At 43.2% G+C, this 21,264-nt stretch overlaps 1 protein-coding gene across 3 annotated transcripts in view; it reads left to right on the top strand.

Annotated features, from left to right (window-relative positions):
* Positions 1-21,264, top strand: part of CSNK1D (casein kinase 1 delta) — a 103,960-nt gene that overhangs the window by 55,313 nt on the left and 27,383 nt on the right. Inside the window, exons 9-10 of one of the 3 annotated variants that reach the window (XM_048817233.2) lie at positions 4,967-5,031; positions 6,855-9,031. The exons of 1 other annotated variant lie outside the window; for it this stretch is intronic. In XM_048817233.2, the coding sequence (XP_048673190.1) occupies positions 4,967-4,999 (33 nt within the window). In that variant the 3' untranslated portion in view covers positions 5,000-5,031; positions 6,855-9,031. Of the gene's footprint in view, positions 1-4,966; positions 5,032-6,854; positions 9,032-21,264 lie in introns of those variants that run through there. One more of the 3 variants, XM_048817232.2, reaches the window with a different exon arrangement.

Genomic DNA, 21,264 nt, shown 5'->3' on the forward strand with positions numbered 1-21,264 from the left:
TAGATGACCTCCTGAGGTCCCTTCCAAACCTGATATTCTATGATTCTATGACATGGACACAGACTTCTCTCAAAGCATGGGCCCTGGCAGTGTGGACATCATGGTGCTAATGGGGCAGGTTCATGCGGTGGAATGCCAATTCTGGGCTCGGGAAACAAGCACAGACTGGGGGGACCGCATAGTGTTGCAGGTCTGGGACGATTCCCAGTGGCTGCGAAACTTTTGCATGCGTAAGGGCACTTTCATGGAACTTTGTGACTTGCTTTCCCATGCCTGAGGCTCAAGAATACCAAGATGAGAGCAGTCCTCACAGTTGAGAAGTGAGTGGCAATAGCCCTGTGGAAGCTTGCAATGCCAGACAGCTACCGGTCAGTTGGGAATCAATTTGGAGTGGGCAAATCTACTGTGGGGGCTGCTGTGATGCTAGTAGCCAGTGCAATCAAAGATCTGCTGATATCAAGGGTAGTGACCCTGGGAAATGTGCAGGTCATAGTGGATGGCTTTGCTGCAGTGGGATTCCCAAACTGTGGTGGGGCCATAGACGGAACCCATATCCCTATAGAGCACCAAGCCGGCGAGTACATAAACCGCAAGGGGTACTTTTCAGTAGTGCTGCAAGCACTGGTGGATCACAAGGGACGTTTCACCAACATCAACGTGGGATGGCCGGAAAAGGTACATGACGCTCGCATCTTCAGGAACTCTGGTCTGATTCAAAAACTGCAGGAAGGAACTTTATTCCCAGACCAGAAAATAACCATTGGGGATGTTGAAATGCCTATAGTTATCCTTGGGGACCCAGCCTACCCCTTAATGCCATGGCTCATGAAGCCATACACAGGCAGCCTGGACAGTAGTCAGGAGCTGTTCAACTACAGGCTGAGCAAGTGCAGAATGGTGGTAGAATGTGCATTTGGATGTTTAAAAGCGCGCTGGCGCAGTTTACTGACTCGGTTACACCTCAGCAAAGCCAATATTCCCACTGTTATTACTGCTTGCTGTGCGCGCCACAATATCTGTGAGTAAGGGGTTGACGTTTATGGCGGGGTGGGAGGTTGAGGCAAATCGCCTGGCCGCTGGTTACACACAGCCAGACACCAGGGCGGTTAGAAGAGCACAGGAGGGTGCGGTGCGCATCAGAGAAGCTTTGAAAACCAGTTTCATGACTGGCCAGGCTACGGTGTGAAAGTTCTGTTTGTTTCTTCTTGATGAAACCCCCTGCCTCTTCGTTCACTCTACTTCCCTGTAAGCTAACCACCCTCCCCTCCTCCCTTCGATCACCGCTTGCAGAGGCAATAAAGTCATTGTTGCTTCACATTCATGCATTCTTTATTAATTCATCACATAAATAGGGGGATAACTGCCAAGGTAGCCCAAGATGGGTGGTGGAGGAGAGAAGCACCAGGAGGGGTGGAGGAGGAGGGAAGGACAAGGCCACACAGCACTCTAAAAGTTTAAAACTTATTGAATGCCAGCCTTCTGTTGCTTGGGCAATCCTCTGGGGTGGAGTGGCTGGGTGGCCGGAGGCCCCCCCACTGCGTTCTTGGGCATCTGGGTGAGGAGGCTATGGAACTTGGGGAGGAGGGCGGTTGGTTACACAGGGGCTGTAGCGGCTGTCTGTGCTCCTGCTGCCTTTCCTGCAGCTCAACCATACGCTGGAGCATATTAGTTTGATCCTCCAGCAGCCTCAGCATTGAATCTTGCCTCCTCTCGTCATGCTGCCGCCACCTTTCAGCTTCAGCCCTCTCTTCAGCCCGCCACCTCTCCTCCCGGTCATTTTGTGCTTTCCTGCACTCTGACATTGTCTGCTTCCATGCATTTGTCTGTGCTCTGTCAGTGTGGGAGGACAGCATGAGCTCAGAGAACATTTAATCGCGAGTGTATTTTTTTCGCCTTCTGATCTTCGGTAGCCTCTGGGAAGGAGAAGATCCTGTGATCCTTGAAACACATGCAGCTGGTGGAGGAAAAAAAAGGGGACAGTGGTATTTTAAAAGGCACATTTTATAGAACAATGGATACATTCTTTCACAGTAAACCTTGCTGTTAACATTATATACATAGCACATGCTTTTGTTCCAAGGTCGCGTTTTGCCTCCCCCCAGTGCATGGCTAGCCCCTCCCCGTGGCTAACAGCAGGGAACATTTCTGTTCAGCCACAGGCAAACAGCCCAGCAGGAACGGGCTCCTCTGAATGTCCCCTTAAGAAAAGCACCCTATTTCAACCAGGTGACCATGAATGATGTCACTCTCCTGAGGATAACACAGAGAGATAAAGAATGGATGTTGTTTGAATGCTAGCAAACATACACTGCAATGCTTTGTTGTACAATGATTCCCAAGTATGTAATACTGGCCTGGAGTAGTAAAGTGTCCTACCATGGGTGGATGGAATAAGGCTGCCCTCCCCAGAAACCTTTTGCAAAGGCTTTGGGAGTACATCCAGGAGAGCCGCAAATGCCAGGGCAAATTAATCATTAAACATGCCTGCTTTTAAACCATGTATAGTATTTTAAAAGGTACACTCACCAGAGGTCCCTTCTCCGCCTGGCAGATCCGGGAGGCAGCCTTGGGTGGGTTCGGGGGGTACTGGCTCCAGGTCCCGGGTGAGAAACAGTTCCTGGCTGTCGGGAAAACCGGTTTCTCCGCTTGCTTGCTGTGAGCTATCTACAACCTCATTATCATCTTCCTCATCCCCAAAACCTGCTTCTGTGTTGCCTCCATCTCCACTGAAGGAGTCAAACAACACAGTTGGGGTAGTGGTGGCTGAACCCCCTAAAACGGCATGCAGCTCATCATAGAAGCGGCATGTTTTGGGCTCTGACCTGGAGCGGCCGTTCGCCTCTCTGGTTTTCTGGTAGGCTTGCCTCAGCTCCTTAAGTGTCACACCGCACTGCTTCAGGTCCCTGTTATGGCCTCTGTCCTTCATGCCCTGGGAGATTTTTGACGAATGTTTTGGCATTTCAAAAACTGGAACATAGTTCTGATAGCACAGATTCCTCTCCCCATACAGCGATCAGATCCCGTACCTCCTGTTCAGTCCATGCTGGAGCTCTTTTGCGATTCTGGGACTCCATCATGGTCACCTCTGCTGATGAGCTCTGCATGGTCACCTGCAGCTTGCCACGCTGGCCAAACAGGAAATTGACATTCAAAAGTTCGCGGGCCTTTTCCTGTCTACCTGGCCAGTGCATCTGAGTTGAGAGTGCTGTCCAGAGCGGTCACAATGGAGCACTCTGGGATAGCTCACGGAGGCCAATACTGTCTAATTGTGTCCACACTACCCCAAATTTGACCCAGCAAGGCTGATTTCAGCGCTAATCCCCTTGTTAGGCGGTGGAGTAAGGAAATCGATTTTAAGAGCCCTTTAAGTCGGAAAAAAAGGGCTTCGTTGTGTGGACGGGTGCAGGGTTAAATCAATTTAACACTGCTAAATTCGACCTCAACTCCTAGTGTAGACCAGGGCATGGATTTATAAACAAAGGAATAGGAATTAGGAGTTGGGATGTGTGTTTACCTATGTATGAGAGTGATACTGGAATACTTTTGTCCCATTTTGGTGTTCGCATTTCAAAAAGGATATTGAAAAATAGGAGAGGATGCAGACAAAAGCCTCAAATGATTTGAGGGGTGGAAAGAATGCCTTTCAGTGACACATGGAGCCCAGTCTGTTTAGCTTATCGAAAAGTTCAAGAGGTGACTTGATCACTATGTATACAAGTTCCTTCATGGGGAGAAAATACTTGCAACTAAAGGACTCTTAAATCTATCAGAGAAAGGCATGAGAAGAACCAGGGACTGGAAGTTAAAGCCAGACAAATTCAAATTAGAAATAAGGCACAATATTTTAACAGTGAGGATTATGAACTACTGGAACAAACTATGAAAGAATGTGGTGGATTCTCCATCTTTTAATGTCTAGAAATCCAAGACTGGATTCCTTTCTGGGGGATATGCTCTAGTCAAACACAAGTTAATGGTCTGCACAGAGGTAACTGGAAGAAATGTTCTGGCCTGTGTGAAGCAGGATGTCATACTAGATGAACTAATGGTCTCTTCTGGCTTTAAAATGAATCTATGAACTTCTGGATCCGAGAAGGTGGTGGAAGTACCTGAAGCAGTCAGTCAGCATGCCATCCTACCTTTTTATAGCTATACCCTTTGAGTGTTAAGGAGTAGTGATGAAAGGATAGTGGGTGCATGAGCGCTCCCACAGGCACTGCTACTAAAAGTTCCAGTCCAGACTGCACAATCGGGCACATCTCAGGCGAGTGAACGTGCAGAAGTTGTCTTGAACTCCAGTGACAGGTGTGTAATCTTTGTTTCTCTCCATACAGGGCTCAATTTTGTAAGACTGTTTCAATGGAACTTCTTACATGCTTAAAGTTAAGCATGTGCGTAAGTGCTTTGCTGGATGCAGAGTGCACAGCACTTTGCAGGATCAAGCTCTTGCACAACTCCTATTTATGCTAATAATAGATTGAGAATTCTCTCTGTAGTTTGGAGGAAAAGGTTTAGAATACTTACAAGAATAAAGGAATATTGGAATAAGTCTCTTTGACAAAGGAAAATGTTTTTAAATCAGTGGCCAGCAGTGGCAATGAACAGTCTGTGTTATTACCACTTTATTGGAATAAAACAGAGGCTGGAACAAAAATGCACTTCCAAAATACAGTTCATTCTTCACTTCCTGATGAGAAAACCTTTATTCATATGTTAATCTTTATAGGGATCATTTTCTACATAGTTCCTCAAACCCTGAGATTTCAGCTTTCTTTGAGGAGAAAAAATTTTTTTGTTCCTTTTAAAATATCTATTAGTACAGAAACAAGTCTTGTAGCAATCTGAAATTGAAGTCCTTGGAAAATATATCTAGGTTCAACTGCAAATTTAGGTTGGATTTTGTAGTCAACTTTATATATTTGGACAGTAGAACTGTTACAATTTGCTGTCTTTTCCCCCACCTCAGAATAGCATTCCCTTCGAACATCATGGCAAGTAGCTGCTCGTCTCCTCGTTGGAAGGCAGCACTGGGTGAGTCCCTTCTTGTTAGACCCAAATCATTTTGGATGGGGTGGGATTAAATCCTGTGGAAACATCAGATTTGGCACTTCCTCCTCACATTAACTCTTACAATTGTATGCTTTATCTCTGTGCCCTACGCTCAGATGTCAGGTACTTGACGTGGCATTAGGATTCCTTCTGAATGTAAAAGTAAACATCCTTCTAAGAGTTGAAGTATTTACTACTGTTCTTCCTAAATTGTTTAGTAGAATTAATTGGTGATTTGGGAAGCCCCTATGGCTATTAAGGCATTGCTAATAAAATAAGCAGATCAGCAACTCTAAACCATCTAACGATCCTAGAACCACTAGTTACACCATAATTATGCTTACAATCTCAGACATCCATTCTAAACTAGACTGAGCTTTTAAAATTATGAAAAGATTACTTGTTCTGTAGACTTGTCATGGAGAACAAAATTAACTAATTCAAGTAAGGCTTTATCTTGGCATGAGTGGTAAAAGTTATTAAAGCATCCTTCATTTTTCTGTGTGTTTTAATTCTCTTCCATACCTTCTGAGCTGCCAGAGATTAAAAACTTTTTCAGATGAACTTCTGTTTAGTGTATCTGAAACATTAGCACCTTGAATATAGGCAGACTTGAACTTGGATACTCAAAATCCTTTGCCAGTGGATAGTGAAATAATTTCTGCATTTATGTGCAGTTTTCTAGTATTTAAGCCAATTGTGTTTTAGCAATAGAAACATTTGTGGGTCAAAATCTGTACCTCACTGTTGAAGGATACTGACTCTTAAATAACTTTAGAAGCTTCTTCTTTGCTTTGCTATATATTAAAAAGGCAATCATATTTTTCTGTTCCTTGTTAAATTACGTAGTTCTTTCCGCTGCTTTACTTTCTCTCTAAAGTTCCAGCTTGCACTAATCCTACATCTGCAGTTGGTGTAGCATCCTTCTCTTCCTCTTTTTTTATTTAATTTTCTCCGGTTGTTCTGTGTACTTGGCTGACTCCAGAAGCTGCTTCTTTCTTAAATTGTTGTAATATTCAAAACTGTCTGCAAATGATGGTTTACTGCTTTAGAGCCCCAATCATTAGGCCTTACTCAAGCAAAGCGACCATTGAAGTCAGTGCAAATCTTGCATGAGTTATGACAGCAGGACCCAGCCAGATCAAGATCTTGTCTGTTATGCTTGGCCTTTATGTGCCAAAAATTTGGTAGCTACTTAAGACTGTTTCTCATTTTTAGAGTGCTATTGCTGCTTTGACATTTGTAACTTCTTAAATTAAAGGTACTGATGTGTGATGCCTTTAACTCTCTGTGGGCACTGTTACTTAAGACAAACTCAAGCTAAGTAAATAATATTGTGAAATGTGTTTAATATGGCATCACCAGTAAAAATCCAAAGAGCTCTGTCTTTTTTAACATTATATTTTTAACTTTATTCTTCGATTTGGGTTTCTTCAGTCTTGAATCTCTATCAGTTTTATTTCAAGAGCTCAGCAGTTTAATCTGGTTTTGTTCTTTTTTGCGTGCATGTTTTTGCTCTGATTTATTTGTTCTTCAAACTCTCTGCTTGTGGTGAAGAGGTCATTTCCTGTGTTAACCTTAATACAGAAGGAAAATGCAGATAACGTGATGTGGCTACAGGTAGGTATGAAATAGCCTGTGTAGTCCATTGGATTGTAGATTCTAGAAAGATAATTTTTTCCTTTTACTAGGGTTTTTATGCCCAGATGTTTTGCAACAAGTGGCTGAAACAATTTTGGTAGAACCATCTACGTGCTAGTTAAAACGACTTGTGCTGATTTTATCTTATTCTTTGGCTCTGATAGATTCCTGCTCGTGTGACTACCAGTGTTCTCCAGTCTGCTGTGCACCGATGAAAATAATTTTGCCATAGAGGGCAGTTAATGCATGGCTGATCGCCTATGTTACCAATGGCTTTACTAGCAAAAATACCCCAACCTAGAGCAGAAACATTACAACTGGAGCTTTCCGTGCCACTTACAAAGAGATACTTGCAGGAACATGGACAGACTCCAACAGCTGCCATTAAAAGAGGCTCTTGCCAGAAACCCAATGACCTTAAGTGAACTCTGTAGTAACAGGGCTGGAAAAGGAAGAGATGGTTTACAGAGTTAATCGCCTGTTATTGAATAGCCATTTCAGTTCTCCCTCCACAGGCGGCAGACTTTACCCCTTTTTATTATTCTACTGTAACTATAAATCTTTTACCTGGTTGGTTTAAGAAAATTTTATATCATTTTGCTAAGATTATTGGCTTAATTCTGTGTAAAGAATTCTGTCTTGCTTTTGTCTGATTTAAAAATGTCATATGAACAATCCTGAATTAAAGACAATGACTTGAAATTTCTTGTAAAGTTTAGTCTGGCAGGGAATATGTAAATTAATTAAAACCATCTGATTTTATTTAAACTGTTTACTTTTTTAGGTATAGTCCCATTCAGGATGAGGGGTGGGGGAGTTCTCCTGAAAGTTTTTTAATATGCATTATAGTTTTATTACTTTGCTTCTTCCACATTTTAATGGAAATCTCCATGCAACACAGAAACACTTTTGAATTTTTACTCTTCTCTAGTATAGTCAGAGAAAGCAAAAGATACTGGATAGAAGTGTCTGGGCTCTTTAGAGATGGTGATATTGAAAGATAACTTATTCCTAAAGCATGTGAAGAATAAAGAGGCAGAAGGGCTCTGATATTTAAGAGGAATTTGTTGGAGTTTAGAGATGGTAAGCATGGCATGTGGTTCTCCTTCATTTGAGAAGGAGGATTGTGTATAAAACACTCTTCCTTGGTAATATCTAGTTTTCTACATTGAGATTGGCTGGTTTGAAGACCATTGCAAGTGGCACAAGAATTACTGCCATTGCAGACTGAGTGAATTGTGTACAGTTGCTTCACCAGCCACATACATAAAAAAAAGTGATTCTGGTCTGCTGTGTATTGCCAAGACACAAAAAGGAATTATAAACAAAATATTCCTGCTGTGAAATCCTGAGAACTGATTCTCAGGCGTGAATTACATTCTTAATATAATATAAGTTGTATATTTCTGGGATTGCTATTCTTTATCTGGTGTTAAATGACTTGTTCATATGCTTAGAATGTCCAAAATAAAAAGTGCTCTTGGCAGATGTCCCTATTAAGGAATATGGAAGGATCTTTATATTGTTTCTAACTTAAAACATTTTCATAAAGGAATGCTAAATATTTTATCCTTGCAGTAACTAGAAAAGTTCAATTATTAGTCATACTCAAGCAAAGTAATGTCAATTTCCCTCTTGAAAATGGAAGTGCAATACATAAGTGTTATTTGAAAGATTCCATTCTATTTGGAAACATAGGCTAAAAACAAATCCATTAATATTTTCCTTGTGCCTCAAACTTTTTTAGGATAGTTTTGCAAATTCTTTTTCTATCCAAAATCCACGAACTAAATCTGTCAGTCACTTTTCTTGAGATATTTCAGAATGCTAACTAATTGCTTGTGCTTGCTCTAGATCTCAGTGGGGGAAACCTGTGTTTCGGGGGAGTGCAATGGAAAGGTTTAAAAGTTTAGTCCATGGATAATTTTGCATAACAGAATCCCCTACTAAGTTACTGTAGATTTCAGGACTTAAGGCATGTGCACTACCATTTGTACAGTTCTACAGTTCACTGTGCTTTCTTTGTAAATATGTGTGGTTAATGATGTAATGTTAGAGAGACTTACAAAGGCAGCCTTTTCTTCCCGTCCTCTGTATCTGGAACCTTAAATTGCTGTACTGTACTTAAAAGCTGACTGATGCAAATTTCTAGAATTGTACTTGATTGTGGGCTGTTCTTGCCCTTTCACAATAGTTATATCCCGTCACCTGCAAAAAATAGTTAGAAAGTCTGTATAAACCTGTGTATTGGTAACCAATATCTCAGAACACCTCATTTGTACTATCACTGTATTTGTGTACTTTACCAATTGTGTAAATAATAAATTCATAATGACTTCTACTTTTTTCTTGGTGAAATTTGTCTTTTTAATGGATTCTCAGCACATACACAGGCAAATTCTCATTCCTCCACAAATGCTGAGCATTGAAAACTAGTGCCTACAATGATATTTCTTAAAGGTAGGGAGGGGCAAGGACCTTGTGATGGCCATATTCCCTGCACTGACCAGCAAAATTGGGTTGGCATGTCTAGGGGAAAGTATATATTGAAAGTGACACATGCTCCCAGAAGTGTGGTGACTGTCTCAGCCAGCTCTGGAGGGGGGGACTTCTGCCCCAACCTAGTCCTCTCCTACTACAAGTGTTGATTGAAAAGCCATGATTCAGCTTTGTGTTTTTGTAGATTTAGAGGGCTATGTCAGCTTATACTAAGGACCTAGCCCAGCGTATATAACACTTAGTACCTGATCCAATGAAGTTGATGGGGAAAAGAGTAATAAACCAATAACTACAGGTAGCCCATGAGGAAAATAAGGACCTAACTGTATAGTAGTAGCCCATTTCTTCTCATTGAAATTAATGTCTTTTTCCCCTAATGGTAAAGTATTATTTATTTACTATAAATATAGTAAACAGACTTATAAAGAGCAGCTTTTTGCAAATGTTTGGTATTTGTGCTTTTGTTAACAAGTATAACCTTGTATTGATATGAAGCTTGGGAAAACAATTGCTTTTGAGCAGTAAGACTTACAACTGACTTGTAGGAGCTTTAGGTGAAAAGATGGAGGATGTTTATTTCATATCACTAGTAATAATAGCTAGCTCTTAGATAGAGCTTTTCAGCAGTAGACTGCAAATGCATCTTTAAGGTATTTATCCTTGCAACACTCCTGTGAGGTAGAAAAGTATTTCCCCCATTTTACAGATGAGGAAATGAGGCAGAGAGGCTAAATGACTTCCAAAGGTCACACACAGGAAGTCTGCTGTGGTGCAGAGAATTGAACTTAAGCCTGCAAAGTCCTAATAGGATGTATGTTAGTTCTGATGCACATTTATTACAAATCATTGTTTTTTGGCATTTAATCTTCAAAATTATAATTATTCACAAGTTTCTTCAGGTCATGTGTGTCATTTTTGAAAGAATTCTTAATTATGTTCTGCAAAAGCATGGAAAGATGGTGTTTACTTTGCACATTCATAGTTGAAATGCATGATTTTTTAAAAAAAATCCAGCCTTGCCATAGATGTAGTACTCAAGGGGAACAATCTCCTTTGACTTTTTTTTTTTTTTTTTGGAGCATTGACTTGGGCACCATATACACAGCAAGCATAACCAAACCTAGTGGTAACTGGGTTCCCAGATTCTTATAGGGTATCAAGGTTCTTAAAAATAGGTTGTTGCAGTACTGCAATTCATATTGTGACTTTTTCCCCGTCAGCTATCCAAGTGAGAGACAGACACACACAGCAAAGTTAAGGGTCCAGATCTAATGCATCCAACGGTTCTGAGGGAGTTGGCTGATGGGACTGCAGAGCCATTGGCCATTATCTTTGAAAATTAATGGTGAGTGGGGGCAGTCCTGGACTATTGGAAAAAGGCAAATACAGTGCCCATATTTTTAAAAAGGGGAGACTACAGGGAACTACAGATCGGTCAGCCTCACCTCAACCCCTGGAAAAATCATGGACCAGGTCCTCAAGGAATCCATTTTGAAGCACTGGAGGAGAAGGTGGTGATCAGGAACAGTCAACATGGATTCACCAAGAGCAAGTCATGCCTGACCAACCTGATCATAGATTAATAGAATAGCAGGGTTGGAAAGGACCTCAGGAGGTCATTTAGTCCAACCCCCTACTCAAAGCAGGACCAATCCCCAACTAAATCATCCCAGCTAGGGCTTTGTCAAGCCTGACCTTAAAAACTTTGAAGGAAGGAGATTCCACCACCTCCCTAGGTAATGAATTCCAGGGTTTCACCACCCTCCTAGTGAAAAAGTTTTTCCTAATATCCAACCTAAACCTCCCCCACTGCAACTTAAGTCCATTACTCCTCTTTCTGTCATCTGCTACCACTGAGAACAGTCTAGATCCATCCTCTTTGGAACCCCCTTTCAGGTAGTTGAAAGCAGCTATCAAATCCCCCCTCTTTCTTCCACAGACTAAACAATCCCAGTTCCCTCAGCCTCTCCTCATAAGTTGTGCTCCAGTCCCCTAATCAATTTTGTTGCCCTCTGCTGGACGTTTTCCAATTTTTCCACATCCTTCTTGTAGTGTGGGGCCCAAAACTGGACACAGTACTCCAGATGAGGCCTCACCAATGTCGAATAGAGGGGAACAATCATGTCCCTCAATCTGCTGGCAATGCCCCTACTCATACATCCCAAAATGCCATTGGCCTTCCTGGCAACAACAGCCCACTGTTGACTCATATCCAGCTTCTCGTCGACTGTAACGCCTAGGTCCTTTTCTGAAGAACTGCTGCCGAGCCATTTGGTCCCTAGTCTGTAGTGATGCATGGGATTCTTCCCTCTTAAGTGCAGGACTCTGCACTTGTCCTTGTTGAACCTCATCAGATTTCTTTTGGCCCAATCCTCCAATTTGTCTAGGTCCCCCTGTATCCTATCCCTACCCTCCAGCGTATCTACCTCTCATCCCAGTTTAGTGTCCTCTGCAAACTTGCTGAGGGTGCAATCCACACCATCCTCCAGATCATTAAAATGAAGATACTGAACAAAACCAGCCCAAGGACTGAGCCTTGGGGCACTCCACTTGATACCGGCTGCCAACTAGACATGGAGCCATTGCTCACTACCTGTTGAGCCTGACAAGCTAGCTAGCTTTCTATCCACCTTGTAGTCCATTCATCCAGCCCATACTCCTTTAACTTACTGGCAAGAATACTGTGGGAGACTGTGTCAAAAGCATTGCTAAAGTCAAGGAACAACACGTCCACTGCTTTCCCCTCATCCACAGGGCCAGTTATCTCATCATCGAAGGCAATTAGATTAGTCAGGCATGACTTGCCCTTGGTGAATCCATGCTGACTGTTCCTGATCACATTCCTCTCCTCTAAGTGCTTCAGAATTGATTCCTTGAGGACTTGCTCCATGATTTTTCCAGGGACTGAGGTGAGGCTGACTTGCCTGCAGTTCCCAGGATCCTCCTCCTTCCCTTTTTTAAAAGATGGGCACTACATTAGCCTTTTTCCAGTCATCCGGGACCTCCCCCGATCGCCATGAGTTTTCAAAGATAATGGCCAATGGCTCTGCAATCACATCCGCCAACTCCTTTAGCACTCTCGGATGCAGCGCATCCGGCCCCATGGACTTGTGCTCGTCCAGCTTTTCTAAATAGTCCCGAACCACTTCTTTCTCCACAGAGGGGTGGTCACCTCCTCCCCATGCTGTACTGCCCAGTGCAGCAGTCTGGGAGCTGACCTTGTTCGTGAAGACAGAGGCAAAAAACAATTGAGTACATTAGCTTTTTCCCCACATCCTCTGTCACTAGGTTGCCTCCCTCATTCAGTAAGGGGCCCACACTTTCCTTGACTTTCTTCTTGTTGCTAACATACTTGAAGAAACCCTTCCTGTTACTCTTAACATCTCTTGCTAGCTGCATCTCCAGATGTGATTTGGCCTTCCCCATTTCACTCCTGCATGCCCGATCAATATTTTGATACTCTTCCCTGGTCATTTGTCCAATCTTCCACTTCTTGTTAGCTTCTTTTTTGTGTTTAAGATCAGCAAGAATTTCATTGTTAAGCCAAGCTGGTCGCCTGCCATATTTACTATTCTTTCTACATACCCGGATGCTTTGTCCCTGTAACCTCAATAAGGATTCTTTAAAATACAGCCAGCTCTCCTGGACTCCTTTCCCCCTCCTGTTATTCTCCCAGGGAATCCTGCCCATCAGTTTCCTGAGGTTGTCAAAATCTGCTTTTCTGAAGTCCAGGGTCCATATTCTGCTGCTCTCCTTTCTTTCCTGTGTCAGGATCCTGAACTCGACCATCTCATGTTCACTGCCTCCCAGGTTCCCATCCACTTTTGCTTCCTCTACTAATTCTTCCTGGTTTGTGAGGAGCAGGTCAAGAAGAGCTCTGCCCCTAGTTGGTTCCTCCAGCATTTGCACCAGGAAATTGTCCCCTACACTTCCCAAAAACTTCCTGGATTGTCTGTGCACTGCTGTATTGCTCTCCCAGCAGATATCAAGGTGACTGAAGTCTCCCATGAGAACCAGGGCCTGTGATCTAGTAACTTCCATTAGTTGCTGGAAGAAAGCCTTGTCCACCTCATCCCCTGATCCGGTGGTCTATAGCAGACTCATACCACGACATCACCCTTTTTGCTCACGCTTCTAAACTTAATCCAGAGACACTCTGGTTTTTCTGCAGTTTCATACCGGAGCTCTGAGCAGTCATACTGCTCTCTTACATACAATGCAATTCCCACACCTTTTCTGCCTTGCTTGTCCTTCCTGAACACAGTTTATATCCATCCATGACAGTACTCCAGTCATGTGAGTTATCCCACCAAGTCTCTGTTATTCCAATCACATCAAAATTCCTTGACTGTGCCAGGACTTTCAGTTCTCCCTGCTTGTTTCCCAGGCTTCTTGCATTTGTGTATAGGCACTTGAGATAACTTGCTGATCATCCTGCTTTCTTAGTATGAGGCAGGAGCCCCCCCTTTTATGTTCTCCTGCTTGTGCTTCCTCCCGGTATCCCAGGTCTCCACCTACCTCAGGGCTTTGGTCTCCTTCCCCCGGTGAACCTAGTTTAAAGCCCTCCTCCCTAGGTTAGCCAGCCTGCTTCCAAAGATGCTCTTCCCTCTCTTCATTAGGTGGAGCCCATCTCTGCCTACCACTCCTTCTTGGAACACCATCCCATGGTCAAAAAATCCAAAGCCTTCTCTCTGACACCACCTGCGTAGCCATTCGTTGACTTCCACGATTCGACGGTCTCTATCCAGGCCTTTTCCTTTTACGGGGAGGATGGACAAAAACACCACTTGTGCCTCAAACTCCCTTATCCTTCTTCCCAGAGCCACGTAGTCCGCAGTAAGGTCATTCCTGGCAGTATCATTGGTGCCCATATGGAGAAGTAGGAAGGGGTAGCGATCCAAGGGCTTGATAAGTCTCGGCAGTCTCTCCATCACATCGTGAATCCTAGCTCCTGGCAAGCAGCAGACTTCTCAGTTTTCCCGGTCGGGGTGGCAGATAGATGACTCAGTCCCCCTTAGGAGCGAGTCCCCGACCACCAACCACCCGCCTCCTCCTCTTCGGAGCGGTGGTCATGGAACCCCCATCCCTAGGACAGTGCATCTCATGCCTTCCAATCGGTGGAGTCTCCTTCTGTTCCCTTCCCTCAGATGTATCATCTAGTCCACTCTCCGCATTAGTACCTGTGGAGAACATGAGAACGGTTGCTTACCTGAATCTGCGCTGCTGGTACATGGACAGTCCCCTTTCTTCTTCTGGAGGTCACATGCTGCCAAATTTCTTCACCGTCCTCCTGTCCCCGCAGTGCAGCCTGCTCTGAATCTTCAGAACATTGTGCCCGTAGAAGCATATCCTGATGTCTGTCCAGGAAATCTTCAGTTTCTCTTATGCAACACAGGGTCGATACTTGTTTCTCCAGACCTTGAACCTTCTCTTCCAATATGGAGACCAGGTTGCACTTTGTACAGACAAAGTTGCTTCTGTCCTGTGGAAGAAAGACAAACATGGCACATCCAGTGCAGGTCACAATAGCTGAACGCTCCCCAACCATATTACCTTCCTTCTACGAGCTTTCTCAGGAGTTGTAGTAACTACTCAGAGAAGCTGGCAAGATGTAAGCCCCAGTGGGCTCTCCCCAGGGGAACTCCCAGGCAAACTCCCTCTGTTAGCCTCTCTCCTGTTTGCTGTTCAGCTGGTTTGCAGCTGACTGGCTTTTTATAACAGTGGCCTTCTTTGGTGAGATAACTGGCTCTGTGGATATGGGGAAAGCGGTGGATGTGATACATCTTGACTAGCAAAGCTTTTGAGACGGTCTCCCACAGTATTCTTGCCATCAAGTTAAAAAAGTATGGATTGGATGAATAGCCTATAAGTTGGACAGAAAGCTGGCTAGATTGTTGGCCTAAAGGGGTAGTACTCAATGGCTTGATGTCCAGTTGGCAACCGGTATCAAACAGAGTGTCCCAGGGGGGTCGGTCCTGGGGCTGGTTTTGTTCAACATCTTTATTTATGATCTGGATGATGGGATGAATTGCACCCTCAGCAAGTTTGCAGATGACACTAAGCTGGGGGGAGAGGTAGATACACTGGAGGGTAAGGATAGGGTCCAGAGTGATCTAGACAAATTGGAGGATTGGGCTAAAAGAAATCAGATGAGGTTCAACAAGGACAAATGCAGAGTCCTGCACTTAGGAAGAATCCCATTCACTGCTGCAGGCTGGGGACCGACTAGCTAAGCAGCAGTTCTGCAGAAAAGGACCTGGGGATTACCGTGGACAAGAAGCTGGATATGAGTCAGCAGTGTGCCCTGGTTGCCAAGAAGGCCAACAGCATATTAGGTGGGCTGTATTAGTAGGAGCATTGCCAGCAGCTAGAGGGATGTGATTATTCCCCTCTATTCGGCACTGGTAAGGCCACCCCTGGAGTACTGTGTCCAGTTTTGGTCCCCCCCACTACAGAAGGGATGTGGACAAATTCGAGAGAGTCTAGCAGAGGGCAATGAAAATTATTAGAGGGCTTGGGCACATGACTTATGAGGAGAGGCTGAGGGAACTGGGGTTATTTAGTCTACAGAAGAGAAGAGTGAGGGGAGATTTGATAGCAGCCTTCAACTACCTGAAAGGGGGGGAGGGGTTCTAAAGAGGATGGAGCTAGGCTGTTCTCAGTGGTGGCAGATGACTGAACAAGGAGCAATAGTCTCACGGTGTAGTGGGGGAGGCCTAGGTTGGATATCAGGAAACGCTATGTCACTAGGAGGGTGGTGAAGGACTGGAATGGGCTACCTAGGGAGGTGGTGGAATCTCCATCCTCAGAGGTTTTTAAGGCCCGGCTTGACAAAGCCCTGGCAAGGATGATTTAGTGGGTGTTGGTCCTGCTTTGAGCAGGGGGTTGGACTAGATGACTGCCTGAGGTCTCTTCCAACCCTAATATTCTATGAAATCTCCTTCATGGAGTAGAACAAAACCTTCATAAATTTAATAGTGGCCCCCAAAGATACTGCATGGCATTGCGACAGCTGTCACATCAGCATCTGGGCTTCATGGAACAGATGGAGACACATGAAGAATTGGCTGCATGTGGCATTGAAGCATGTGATATACAATCCTAAGAGAAGGGCCTGGCAGGATTGGGCTGTGAATGGGTAGTGATTGTATTTAATAGGGATTTGTTCATTTGGGAGTTTGTAAATATTATTGTTCATTGCATATTAACGTAAAGAAGGCTATACAGTGATAGCACCATTATATGCTAAGACAGTCTAATAGTTGGGGGTCACTTAAAATAATTAAACTTTGATGAGGCGGGCTAACAATGATTTTCTAATTTTGTCAAGACCATCACTTTTGTGGCAGAATGTACAGTAGGTAAGAGACTTGTTTAAGAAATTCAACCTTATCTATGAATTTCCTGTTTCTAACATTTGGCCAGGTTAAATACTTGGGCTATGGGGGCAGGGACTGGCTCTAGGCACCCAGCTTTCCTGTCCTTTTCATGGCTTGCAGTGGAATTGAAAAGAATGACAACTAACAGCCTATGTAAGGAATGCACTGTTTACAGACACTGTGTTGTCCTAAGTACACCAACATAACCCCCACACCTCTTGTTAAGGTGATTTTATTATGGCTGCATAGCAGAGGAGTTACATGGGCAGGGGGAGTATTTCATTGTGTAACTTCCACTTTTTTGTCAACAAAAAGTGGACTTTTATCAATAAAACTGTACGGTGTAGACAAGGCCTTGGTTGTTTTTTCCATGTATGTATGTAGCGCTTGCAGAAGAGGTGAGGACATATCTCTTCAAACTTCACTTCCTCTCTTTCTCAACACTTTTATGTAGTTACATTGGTGCACCTGGACTCTCACTATAGGACAGTGAATTTTAAATTGGCATAGGGAAAGTAGTAAACTGTCACCACCCATTTAAAACAAAAATCATATAGCCGTTATTGCATGGCTGTAGGCTGACAAAACTGTAGAATTCCCGTTTTCTGGTTTCATCAGCACACAGTTGCTTCAAGCTATGCATTCCATGTTCAGCAGCCCTCTGTGGGAAAAGCCCAGTATAAAATTTAGATATCAAATAACTTTTCCAATACTGATTGCTACTACTGTTTTGAAAATATCAAACTGGTGGGCATCATAATCTCTTCCTGACTGAACAAAACTTTAAATAGATGGTTGTAGTGGTTGTATATAGCGAATAAATGTCATATCACATTAAATGTTTTAAACAAAACTAGATTTTTCTTGTTATGCCACCTCTCCAATACAAGAATGTTGCTAGTAAAAATAAGGTGATTCTAACAACGTGTTTTCTCCCACATTTAATAAAAAGTTTTAAACTTTAGCTGAGATTTAGAGAATTCAAAATTATTTTGACTGAGCAACAGAGCTTGAACTGTTCACAATTTTTTTTTAAACTGTCCCTTAGCTTTATAACAGATCCTTCCTTTGCCATCTGCACTGCTGCTATCTGCTTCACACTCATTCAATACTAAAATTATCTGTGGGAAAACAGAAAACATTGACAGCTATCTAATATTAATAGTGTTCAGCGATATAGCGAGCTACTCAATATAAACAAAAATCTAGATTTAACCTAATTTGAGGGAAGCATAACTCAACAAGAACTTAGTCCTACAACAGAAATTAGGTTCCAGAATTTATGGATTTAGACAAATTGATATTAAGGCTCCAGAGTGTTTTGCTACTAGGAAACATAGTATGCCCATTATTAAATTAACCAGTAAAATTTCAATTTCTATTTTTACAAAAGTAGTAACAAATAATCACTGGAATTACAATCACTGTGAAATACTGAATGAGCTCTTGCTCCATATCCATACCACAGCCTTGTATTAAGAGAACATTAAAAGACTTCAGCTTCTATCAGCATCCATTAGTGCAGACCCTAGTTCTGTAGAGTCCCATGGATACCACTAGCAGATGCCAATGCAGGACTGTTGCCTAAAGATGCACAGTTAAGTACTCAAGTTAGGCCCTGTTAGTGTTAAGTTGCATGCACACTTTTCATTGCCCCTTCTATGCATGCAGCTTTATGAAAGACTTTAAATGTTACATGTGCTTTCAGATACCTTAGATAAGTTATAGTGTGGACATACACTTAAGTTATGCCGACATAGCCTATGTTGCTTGGGGGTAGAAGTGGGGTAAATAAATCACTCTGAGCAACATAATTTACAACATAAGCATTGGTGTGGACAGCACTATATCAACAGGAGAGCTCTCTCCCATTGGCATAGAGCAGCTACATTAGAGAGCTTACATAGCTGCATCAGTGCAGGAGTGCCCCTGTGAACTCTCTAATGTAACTGTATCCTTAGACTAATTTTGTCATCCTGCTGCGTGACATACGTTAACAACTAACTGTCAGGGTTAGGAAGAAATTCCCCATGGACCTATACCATCCTCTGAAGAATGTTAGCACTGGTCACTTTTAGACAAGCTGAACTAGACAGATGGTCTGAACTCGTATGGTAATTTCTGTGCTCACACTGTACAAGGAGAACCTTCTACCTATAATCTCCAGTATAGACTTTACAGCTGTAATATCTCCATCCATGTACTTTACTTCTCTGTGCCTAGGTGTTAGGCTTCACAATGAGGTATTCCTACTGTCCATAAGTAGGTGTTCCATACTGTCCAGGCCTGTTCTGAGCCTAGGCTTAGGACACCCTTCAGGGAAAAAACCTTCCAGAATTCTCTGTCTCCAAAACTGTGCTGATGGCAGAGTCCAGGGCTCCCTTTGCAGAGGAGTTTTCCATATGATTTAAAAATCTTTTGTAAAATAAACTTGTTTGTTGGCTTCAAGGTTTTTTCAAAACCACTAAACCCAACGTTTTCTTTTGGCTTTCTGAGGAGCGTTTCAAGGGCAGCAGCTTCCCATCCAACTCAGAGATTGCAAACAGAAAAAAGGGGAGGCAGAACAGCAACAAATATGCCCAATTCTTACCCCATCACCACCCCTGGCAGGGCTCTGGGGGTAAAGGTGAGGTATCCAACTGACATGTTGGTAAGGAAAGATGATGCAGTAGGCAGCAGGGCAACAAGACCAGGAGCCAGGAGTATGTGACTATGGGTAAGTTGGTTTTTTCCCTAAATTTTTCTCATTACCCTCACTGTTAAAATATGGCACTTTATTTCTTGTCAGAATTTGTCTAGCTTCCACTTATGCCTTGTTGGATCTTCTTATATCTTTTCTCTGTTAGATTGAAAGCCCAAGATTAAAATTTTGTTCCCCATATAGGCACATATAAATCGGGATCAAATCACACTTAAACCTTTGCTTTAAAAAGCTAAATTGAGTGATCTCTTTGAGCATGAGCCTTTCATAAGGCATGTTTTCCAATCTTTTAGTCAATCTTGTGGCTTCTCTCTGAACCAGCTCCAATTTACCAACATTCCAGTGCCAAATACAGAGGTAATATAACCTCCCTATTCCTACTTGAGATTCCCCATTTATACATCCAAAGATTGCATTAGCCTGTGTCACACTAGGTGCTCCTGTTCAGCTGCTTATCCATCAAAATTTTCAATCTTTTTCAGTGTGTCTCCTTCCCAGGACAGAGATCCCCTTTCCTGTAAGCATGGCCTACATTCTTTGCTTTTATATGTATACATTTGGCTGTATGAAAACACAGTGTCTACCTGCGCCCAGCTTACCAAGTGATCCAGCTCACTGCATCAGTGACATGTCCTCCTCATTGGTTAACACTCTCCCATTTTTGTGTTATCTTCAAATGTTATCAAAGTTTTCATCCAAGTCACTGATAAAAATATGAAATAGCCAAAGGCCGAGAATGGATCTCTGTGGAAGTCCACTAGAAACACACAGGCTTGATGATGATGATTCCCCATTTATCATTACGTTTTGTGACCTGAGATAAGGTGGGTGAGGTAATATCTTCTACTGGACCAACTTCTGTTGGAGACACACAAGCTTTCACACTACACAGAGCTCTTCTTCAGGTTTGGGAAGCTTATTCAGAGTTGCAGCAAATCAAGATATAAAATCTTGGTCCAGACTGTATTATTATAATCTCTTGGTGAACACATTTTAATGTTCTTCAGCAGCCACCTAATGATGCGGTCTGAAAAACTAGTCAGTCGCTATCTATACAGAAGTACGCGTTCGCTTAAAAATATATACAAACTTAATTATAGGCCATATCCACATAGAGAATTTGCTTCTAACACCCCCACACCCCTGCCCACTCTGGCCTCTGTGTACCATTTTTTTTTTGCTGCTTCCTGATGACCCTGGGCATAGGATGCATGCTAGAGTGGACCTGAGGGCAGAGGATGGGGTGGTGGGGATGTTGTTGGGCTGTAACTCACACCATTGCAGTCATTCTTTCTTGCACTGCAAGCTGTAGGCAGCCTTGGGGAGGGTACTGTAACTTAAAGCAGCCTGTCCTCACAGTGGCTTAAGTTACACCAGAAGATGATGTGGTCCTTGCAGAACCCATGATTAGGAAGGCACAAAAGTAGCTCTAAAACCCCTTTGCCCTCCTCTCCTTGGGCTACCCCCCTTTGAGACACAGCACAGAACCTCAGCCAAAGACACAATGCCTCAATCTACCAAAAATAAAACAAACACTTTCCCTCTCCTGCTATCCCAGTTTCCTCACAGGAAAAGCTTGTGAGAACAGATAGGCTTTGGAACATGCCCTGAAGCCCAGTGAATCTGGACTCCTTTGGAGCAGGAGGGATAAGTAGTTTTCAGAACTGAGGCTTCCTCAACTGGGAATCTCCAGTACTATCCCCTCCCATTTAAATCTAGAGGATGTTTGTTTGATCAATCCATCTGATTGCAATCATCAGAGTATCATATGAGGATAGCAACAGGTCCCTATGGCAGCCAAACAGTCAAAACACTTTGGGCCTCATAGGTCAAAGGCAGTTCCTTAAAACATCACCTGGAAACGAACTGGAAGCCAATGCTGACTACAGCTTACAAGCTTAACATGCTCTCTACAGAAAGCACTGTGAAAATGTGTGGCCTCCTCCTGGGTGCTCCCATGTAGCTTCAGGACAGCCCTGCAAATGGCCCCTTACC

Source organism: Caretta caretta, chromosome 14 (genome assembly GCF_965140235.1).
Source record: "Caretta caretta isolate rCarCar2 chromosome 14, rCarCar1.hap1, whole genome shotgun sequence".
Lineage (NCBI taxonomy): Eukaryota > Metazoa > Chordata > Testudines > Cheloniidae > Caretta > Caretta caretta.